This window comes from Halyomorpha halys, unplaced genomic scaffold (assembly GCF_000696795.3).
Source record: "Halyomorpha halys isolate HHAL.00 unplaced genomic scaffold, Hhal_1.1 Scaffold61.1, whole genome shotgun sequence".
Classification (NCBI taxonomy): domain Eukaryota; kingdom Metazoa; phylum Arthropoda; class Insecta; order Hemiptera; family Pentatomidae; genus Halyomorpha; species Halyomorpha halys.
The window spans coordinates 320372-330124 of record NW_027110400.1 but is presented as its reverse complement, the minus strand read 5'-3'; the positions used below and the strand labels follow the sequence as shown (position 1 = coordinate 330124).

At 29.2% G+C, this 9753-nt stretch overlaps 1 protein-coding gene across 8 annotated transcripts in view; it reads right to left on the bottom strand.

The window, feature by feature from the left end:
• tws (protein phosphatase 2 regulatory subunit tws) overlaps positions 1-9753 on the bottom strand; it is a 329624-nt gene that overhangs the window by 21791 nt on the left and 298080 nt on the right. For 4 of the 8 annotated variants that reach the window (XM_067048568.1, XM_067048566.1, XM_067048571.1 and 1 more), the window contains 5 exons: positions 4017-4082; positions 3393-3490; positions 2984-3088; positions 2487-2652; positions 97-209 (listed from right to left, as the gene is read on the bottom strand). In XM_067048568.1, the coding sequence (XP_066904669.1) occupies positions 97-209; positions 2487-2652; positions 2984-3088; positions 3393-3490; positions 4017-4082 (548 nt within the window). Of the gene's footprint in view, positions 1-96; positions 210-2486; positions 2653-2983; positions 3089-3392; positions 3491-4016; positions 4083-4183; positions 4452-4524; positions 4865-9753 lie in introns of those variants that run through there. The other 4 variants (XM_067048575.1, XM_067048574.1, XM_067048572.1 and 1 more) reach the window with 3 other exon arrangements.

Genomic DNA, 9753 nt, shown 5'->3' with positions numbered 1-9753 from the left:
TTAATGTCTCCAGGATTATAATTAAATTAAAAAAAAAAAAAGATTAATGCACTTAATAACATTAATGTAAATTAATTAATACAATGACCAACTTACTCTCAATGCAGTGATGCATGAAGGGTCCCTCATTTGGCCATTTTCTTCTTTTGTATTGTAACCTTCTACTTTCTTGTCTCTTTCTGATACTTTCCATAATTTGATCGTTTTATCTAATAAAAAAAAAGTTACATTAGTTTAAAAACATTTAATATTAAATTTAACAATACTAAATATTTACTTAAAAAGTAATGTGATAATGGAAAAACATTATACAATTTTTAAAAATGGCCATACATATCTAGTTGATCATTAAAATATTTACGTTGAAATGTTAATATAACAATGGTAATAACATTTCATTATTAATTTTGAAAATGGAGAAATAAAGCCTAGTTGTAGCTGTTATTCCAAATATTTTATAAATAAGAATTTCCACGTATTATTAAAATAACTTAGTTAAAATTTCTATAAAAAGTTCATATGATTCCATCATACAGTTTAATCATATATTGTCGCAGTACAATGTCTACTTCAACTACAACAGTAAGGTTATCTAACAAAATAGACACTAGCTAGGCTAAAAAGGTCAAGAATTATTCTGTGTTTTGATAATTTGTTTTTAATTGTTTAGTAATATTTTATTAATACAAAATAAATGAACTATATTTTGCTAAAACATTTAATATATAAAGAAAATAAAAACTTTTTAAAACTTTAGAATTACACACTTCATACACTATGCAATCAAAACATGGAAATATAAATGCCTATGAGATTTAGAAAAGTGATTTTCATTAATTAAATTAAACCTCTCCATCCAAAGCAAAATTTAATTGTGAGTATATTCAATAGTTATTTTTGAAGATTATACAATTTCCTATTTATTCCATGTTGGGGTTAATTTTAATTTTAGTATCACTAACACTTTAAAAGTGAAATAAATAAATGTCTAAAACTTTTCAGAACTTCATTTTGTTGTTTTGTCATTTTGTTCTGCTAGGATCAGGGCAGATGCGAGTTAAAGAAACAACTGTTAACAAAGCAAACCTCACTTATTTTCTAATTCTATGAATAATCAAGTGATGACAATACTATTCCAACACTCTATTATGAGAAAAGGTAAACTATGATTATTGAACTGTTAATAAATAAAAAAAAACTACCATCATTTCACCCACACAAAATTGAATTTTACTTTAATTAGTCAAATAAAGAACCAACAAAAAAATTAAAACGTGGCTACGATCTACATATAAATACATAATTAAAAGTCCCAAATCAAACAAAATATGCATAATAGATAAAATAATGAACAGGAAAACAATCAGAAAAAGATTATTTTTTTTTAAGGGACTAAGCTATTTTGTCTATTGGCTTTGGCATCAGTTTAAAAAAATCTAAATACATCTGACAAAGAGTATAAATATCAATGGAGTATAATTAAATAAATTAATACTCTTTATTATAATTTTATATTTAGTTACTATCGTTATAGTGACAATTTATATGATTAAACTGTACATACAACAAACGTGTATTTAAAGTAAAACTTTTCATAACTGATACAAGTAATACTTCATAACCTTAATGCATAATTTAAATGCTAGCAGATTTGGATTCAACAAATTCTACTTTTCTAATGTTCATAAAATATGATTGAATTATTCAATATGTTCATGATTTTCAAGGCTATATTATTCAAACTGAATAAGATTCTTCAGCATTAGGGAGAAACATAATCCAGGCAAGAATGGTTTAAGAATCACAATGTAATTAAGTTTTACTTTGTTTAAAATTTAACCACACTTACACTTTTCAAAAGGAATTCTAATTAAAAAATGATTCTCACTCTTAAAAAGTGATAAAGAATAAAAAATGTCTACATATATATTTGAGAAGTAACAGTTTAATCTTATAAATAATATGCCAAGGCCAATCTACTTCAGCCTACTTAATAAACCACTTTCACAACAATACTATGATCTTCAACAAGGTTGAATACTGGGGCCGAAAATTCAATAGGTTATTTATAAAACGTTCTCATGGCACACAAATCGGAAGGTACTTTAACTTATTGGTTTTGGACCACCCTTACCAACCATCACATGAATTAAAATTAAATTAAGCACAAGATTGTACCTTAATACTTCATAATTATATACTATTAAAAGAGAGATATTACACTGAATCACATTTAATACTAACTTTTTTTTTTTTTATTAAATAGGAAAGCCATTTGATTTTATTTACATAAAAAAGTACAACTCTAGAAATAATACCAAGAGACAATTTGTATTGAAAAAAAAAAGTGAGAATTAAATTAACATTATAATGAATGTATTTGCATAAAGACTGAATACCTATTTGATAACTATCCCACTATTACATTCCACTAGAAATAAACAAAATTGTACAAAAGCAAGATCTCATAATAAAATAATACTCACCATTAGTAGAAAGAAGAAAATGTGATTGATTTTTTCTCCTGAGCCATCTAATTTTATTAATTTTTTCTTCTATTTCTAGGCTTTTTAAATAATCAAACTCCGGCTCATGGCTTTGGAAGGTAGAATAAACATTATATTCGCCTCTTCGGGGTTGGCAATTTTTACTCTATAAAGAATTATGAATAGGCATTATAAAATTATATCGAATAAATTACTTAACAATTTCAAATGTTTGTCGGGCATGTGAATGGAAAAGGAAATTAGATTTATAAAAGACAATCCATTGAACAACTATAAATCATTTAATCGGGAGGCTTATTAAAATGAGGAAGTAATTCATTGCAGGTTATAGCAGGTCAATGGTACATACACAAACTAATTCTTTCAGCCCTTTTGGCTAAAACATAACAAAAATAGGATAGAAATATCGTAGAAGTACTTACAATTAATTTAATGATAAAAATTAAAATTTGAAGAGAAAACATTAATGACCTTACTTTATAAATGGTATAGGTTATTCCAGTATTGAACATATAATCCTTCTGTGTCAGTTCAACCCAGTATTCGTCACCTGACTTGCAACCACATTCCTCATTTGAATCCTTTAATAACTCATTGTTAAAATGTAAAAAAACCCAAAATTAAATAATTTTATTTTTATGGGCAGCATCTATCCTCGATTCCATTGTGAAGCTCCACTACCTCAGGTCATCTCTTCATAAATGTAATTCAATGAAAAAAAATTGACATAACTCTTTTTTAAATAAAAACTGAAACCTTCAGGTGAGTTAGAAAGAAATAATGGTGGATGGTTGTTAGTTTTAACAAGCAAGGAGAATGAGGATACATGCAGGATCAAACAAGAAATTTGGGTATAAAACATTGTGAAGTATGGGACAAACTTACAACTGGATCACGCTGGAAAATAACGACTCGTCCTCCTTTATCTCCCGTTGCGAGAAGGTCTCCATCATGGTTGAATTCCACGCATGAAATTATGTCAGCTGAAAGGGGAATATCATAAATTTCTTGCGTATAAGATAACAAGGGAAACATTCAAAAAAAGTATTGTTGAATATATTAAAACAAAAAAAAAGGGGGGCAGTTTAGTCATTCCCTCAATACACACTGCTATTTCTATACTGTTATACAATTAAATTTTATGGAAATTAAATCATAATAAGAAATTATTGGAGACAAATATATCACAATTAAAATCAGTTTACACACTCTATCATAAAGTAATATCCACTTACAGATAAGATAAAAAATTGTACTTCCAAACAAGTTGTGTAATAACTGAGAAGGAATGAAATTATTGTTAACAAAATTAATTATTATATGAATGATTGTGAAGTATATTCCATAAATTTAAAATTGAACTTTAATCTCATACCTACTTTAAATGCCACCATCCTAACCTATACTGAAAAGGGCAGGATGATAAAATGTAGATTATCGATTATAAATTATAAACAAACCAATTCTAAACCCTTAAACCATGTTATTAAACAATAAACAATTACATACCTTCAGTAACATCGTCGTCTAAAGTCCCTTTGACTTGTGAAAAACACCACTGAATATCTCCATTGCCTGCAAATTAAACAACTTAATTCGTTTCAAGCACTGTCACAAAAACATCAGAAAGTTATGCACTCGTGGAAGCCACACGAGCCGAAAGTAGTTTTTATTACCTTGCATGGTAAACTTTTCAAATATAAGTTATAGGTCGATTTCAAAACAGGTCACTTAGATAATCCATACATTAGTCTACCGTAATATACACACTAATAGGTCAAATCTGTACTGAATAAATTTATTAAATACAGCATTAAAAGCCCCTTTCTTTGGAAGAATTTAGAAACGAGATCCAATAAGAGATTCAGTTACATCGCACCAAAATTTCCTACGCTCAATGGCGGCACGCACGAGTGCAAACCAGCAATGTGACGTCACTGGAAAATGCGCGTCGTCCCTGCTATCTGAATTACTACAATAACTACACAACAAAATAAGAAACTGCTAAAAATCTTACTTTCACCTCTTTCTCCGCATCCTTTTAAATTTTCTTCCATTATTTCCTGGTTATTTTTCTAATTCACTGCTAATAATTAATCTTCATCACAATAATTTAGTGGAGGGGAAAACTGACACTGTCCGGAGTTAATTGAAATAAAAAGTAGATAAAATAATTAGGAAGGAGGAGGGCACCAACTAATAAAAAAGATAACACACATGAAATAAGTCAAAATTATATTCAAACTCTATACGCTACACAGCTGAATTTATAAAATCCATTTAACATATACTTCAATGCCGGGGTTAAAGTAAAGAAGAAAGGGTAATTTTGAGAGATAACTTAATATGGAGCTATGAGAGTATAAAATCTACAGGTGTCATCGCAGACTGAGACAAAATTGTATCAGTGCTCCTACCTGCCGGCCTCAAATAGAACCAACCTTAGCTGCCGATCTCCCGCCTTTTTGAGCAAGAAAGGTTCGGTTGCTAATCTAAGTATGTAAAGTATACCGTAGTGGTTCAGTATACCGATGAGAGAAAAAGAAAATAGCAAGCCAATGAAAACGAGAAATAATTAAAGTACTACTTTATTTTAGAGTGAGTCGTTTTCAGAAATGAACAGATTGAGCATTTTTTTTTTCCTTCTATGGTTATAATGACTTGAGTTGAAACTAGAGAGGGTAAGTACAGCTAGGTTAATACGGGTTGGGGTACAAGGGGGACTACAATGGTGAGGTGAAGGCGTATTTAACCTTTTTTTCTGTATGCCCCATGTTTTTAGAGCGATTTTACAAGGTTTACTTTAATTTAACAATTTAACAAAATCTGGTGAAAGGAACCCAACCATCAAATTTGCGACATATGAGTTAATTGCTATATTATTATTTAATTATTACTCCATGTAACGCAGAAAAGATCCAAACTTCCTCTCGCATGCTTATTATACTTTATGATCTGACTACGAATGAGAAAAAACAATTAAAAAAACTGGTGCGGTACACGCATCACTTAATCTCCAGGTTTTGTCTTAAAGTTAACACTATTTTTATGGTTTAATATTAATATATATACACACACACACACACACACATATATATAAAGGATGGGTGGCGTTCAAGAAAGACACAAAACAGAAAAAAAAACTTTATTGGTGACCAAACCATCCCACCTTTGCAATATATTAGCATTCTATCAATTTATTAATATAATTTTTTTAGCTTCTACGTTTGTATTTATTAAATAACTTTTAAAACTCTCTCTATTTATACTCTAATTGTTTTATCATATTTTTTTATTTTTTATTTTTTTTTACTATTTTGTATCTTTTTTAACTGTCACCCGGAATATCTTCCTACAAAGATGTAATTTATCATAGATGCTTTTTATTATTTTTTTTTTTAAAGATATTCACTTGTCCTGGTTACTTCTCAATAATTACATTTTTAACCAATATGTAAAATATATCTCATCATACATTAATTAAACAAAAAAATAGACTTGAATTGATTTTTAACTATAATAAGTTTGCAATACACTCTTTCACAGAGAGCTTATGTGTAAGGTAAAGTTAGTAGACATTTGTTTGTAAGTTACTAATTCGAGTGTGGTAATAGTGGTCCCAGAAGACCTCCACGACTTCTTTAGACAATATTTGTATTGCCAAGTCCCACGAAATAGGTTTTGTAATACTATCTTTTTATTTTAATAACTTTTCTTCAAAAAAATAAAGTCCATGTAATTTTCTTTTTTAATCAGACGGGAACCTTAGTGTTTTTAAATTGAAAATTAATACTTTTTTTTTTTAAACTTCATATATAAATTATCTTGGGACCTCAAATGGTCTAGATATACCACTGATGAGGTTATAATACTGAGTACATCAACACAATTGTACTGTACTATATACTAACGATTAAATACATTTTTAACTATTCTTCGATTAGTTTAAAAGAAAACAAAACCACTAGAGAGCATACGTATATGACCTTAAATGTACCTCCTAAATTTGGCCCCTGATCCTCTATTTTTTTTGTTTTGTTTAGAGATCTTAATTATTTTTAAAAATATTTCTGTTGTTTAAGACGTGAAAAATAATATTGAAAGGTATGCACGGCTAACTTCACGTTTTTTGCCACTTTGGCACCCTATAACATTTTTGCTGTCAACATTAGCATTTTTGTTATTAGGAATAATTATTAGATACTGTTTAAGGGTCATCGGAACTGAAATATTTCTTATTTTCACCCCTTTGGAAATATTCGTTACAAAATTTTTGTGATTTTTCGAGAATTCCGTAGGCCCCCCCCAAAAAGAGTTCTAACAAATTTCAAAGTGCTAAAGTTAATAGAAAAAAGTTGTACAAAACGTGAAGTTAGCCGTACGTATCTTTGAATAGTATTTATCATGGTTTAAACAAGAGAAATATTTCTTAAAATAATTGAGAACTTTAGACCTCTTAGAGGGGTAACTGTAAAAAAGTTAAAAAAATTAGTAGATGAGGAGCCAAATTCAAAGAGGTCGTATCTGTACATTTTAGACCAATAATAGATAAAAGTTTCAAATTGTGATTAATCAAAATAAAAATACAAAGATCTACAATCTAAAAAGAAAGAAGAAAAAATAAAAATACATATAGTCAATGATAATAAATTGTATCAAAATGTTAAAATCGTATAGATGGTAAATATGAAATCAAAAAAAGAGGAAACTCATTAACACTGAAAATGAAAATATTTAAGAAAAAGAATGAATGAGGTAGATTTTATTCTGCGATACGAAACGAACCCTGGAATTAGCTTTCACCAGAAGGCTACCTCTTAAGTTGCATAGGCAATGAAATGCGACCTTGATCCTAATCTCAAATTATTAATTCAAAGCTAACTGAACTCAATGCTTGCCATGGCACAATCAGCGCGGATTTGGAAAGGAACCAACCCAACTTTATTAAGAATTCGGGACCTAGTATATATCTGTATATAAGTTCACTCCGAGTCTCGACAGAAATGGTATTGTACAACGCAATTTTATCTAATGGTACTTTCAAGAACATTGTTTCGTAATACGAGTTATATCAATAACATGAGAGAAACAGTGATTTCAAAATGTAGTAGGAAACATTAACAAAAATAAATACAATTTTTATGTTTTGTAACACGTCCAAACAAATAAAATAAATTATTTCTATATAATTTAACTTTAATTTTTTTTTTTAATGTACAAAGTAATTTCGAAACAGACATTTAATAAATATAAGTATAAGTTATTGATACTCCAATAACTATTGATATTTCAAATGAACAACATACAGAATATTCAATGCTCATACGATCACGAAAAATAGAGTAAAAGATGGAGGAATGGAGAATTTCCAAAATTAATACAGTTCCGTTTTGGTCTATTTTTTCAATATTGAAGCTTTGTAATCGACCGAGAGAAACAAATTTTAAACCATCTTAATTAAAAATTTGATGTTAAAAGCTTCAGGATACGTAGAGTACTAAACCCGATGTATAAAAAACATACGCCTTCCGCAGCTTTTTCTCATAAGGATATACCCATTTTTAAAATATATATGTAATATCAAAACCACAAGTCCCCCTAAGACGATCCTCGGTACTCGACATAACCATTCCTTCTAACATTTCAAAATGACGGGCAGTAAGAGGTTTCATACACTGATTTTTCTGAGACTTGTGATCCTTGGTTTTTTTTTTTGGTTTCTTTTAGATTTGGTACCAATCACCATCCTCTGACATGACCGTTTTTTTTTTGTTTGATCATTTATTCGAATTTGTAGTATTTATTTTGTCAGATAATAATACTAGTACGAATACATAGTAGCTATGTTTTTTGTAAGGTATGTGGAATACTTTTTAAAAAATACTCAATATATATGGTTAAAGAGGATTCCAATAAGAATAATTAGAGAAAAGAGGAACGGATTTAAAAAAATAACGATGCTAAGTTGAGAGCAGTGGGTGATGTTCCTCGTTCTATATTTAACTGACAGGAGATTCACTAGATTGAAGGCTCACTACCCCAACTCTTCCTTTGCCAGGTATACAACCCGGGCACAACTATTCGGTCAAGGTCAATTTATTTATCTTTTGAGGAAAAATGACATTCATGTAGAGCACGTGACAAGGTGAATTATGCTGGAACCAGGTGGATAACAGCTCCTGAGTTGGTAAGGAAATTTCGCAGAACTGTTCCTGACCAAAAACAGTGAATCGGTAAAGGAAGTTTACTTTTCTGCCTGTAGCCCTTTGGAATTCAATAGGGATATTCATGATATTTAGTTTAACATGTACAGCGTTTTAAATGGAAAAATATTTCCTTCTTTTACCACGTTAAAACGATATAACATATAACATGGCTGAGAATCTGTTACTATCTGTAATCTGTAATAGACCTTAAATGGAGAATGACGTCACACAACAGACCAACTGAGCTCGGCACCGTTTTGTTTGTTGTTTTAGGCTACTTGCTCGTAGTTTTTTTTTTTTTTTTATTGATTATGTTAGTATTGTTTTGGATGTTTTTAAAACTAATTAAAAAGTGAATGACAATAATAATAGTATAATGACAGTTGTCATGTAGTTTGATTCCATCCCTCACAAGTTAGAAGATCAACAAAACACTCAGTAGTAAAACTTTTACACAACTTCTACTTTTCACTCAATTTAGGCATGTTGTAATAAAAACTTACAAGTAACCAATACCATAAAGTTTTGGAAGGAAAGGTTATAAAACAAATTACTCAGAAAATCCGCTAGGAGTTCTTATGCATATAACATGACTTTAAAAAGTGCTGCTCACAATCCTACACTTATAACATTTAACATGAAAAAAATTTTTAAATTTAACATAACATCATGAATACTCCTAATATAGAAATCACAAAGGAGTAAATTCATGGCACTGTAGGCTGGGAGGAGGAGGAAAGGCGAAAAAGAGATGCCAAGACGGATCGAAAAGAGGATACGGATCTTTACGAACTTTCCGACTCTTGTAAATATACTCTAATGCAGTTAATTGCCTCAATTTAAATTTAAATTGCGGTGCAATGGTTTTTCACCAGACTGATTTTTTTTTTTCAATTTGGATTTATAAATAATTTTACTTATCGTTTTCTAATTCATTCATCTACAAAAACGATCTAACCTGAACTATAAAAGAAATATTAGTTTGGTATATATATACATACATACATATATATATATATATATATATAAGTTACAGTCAG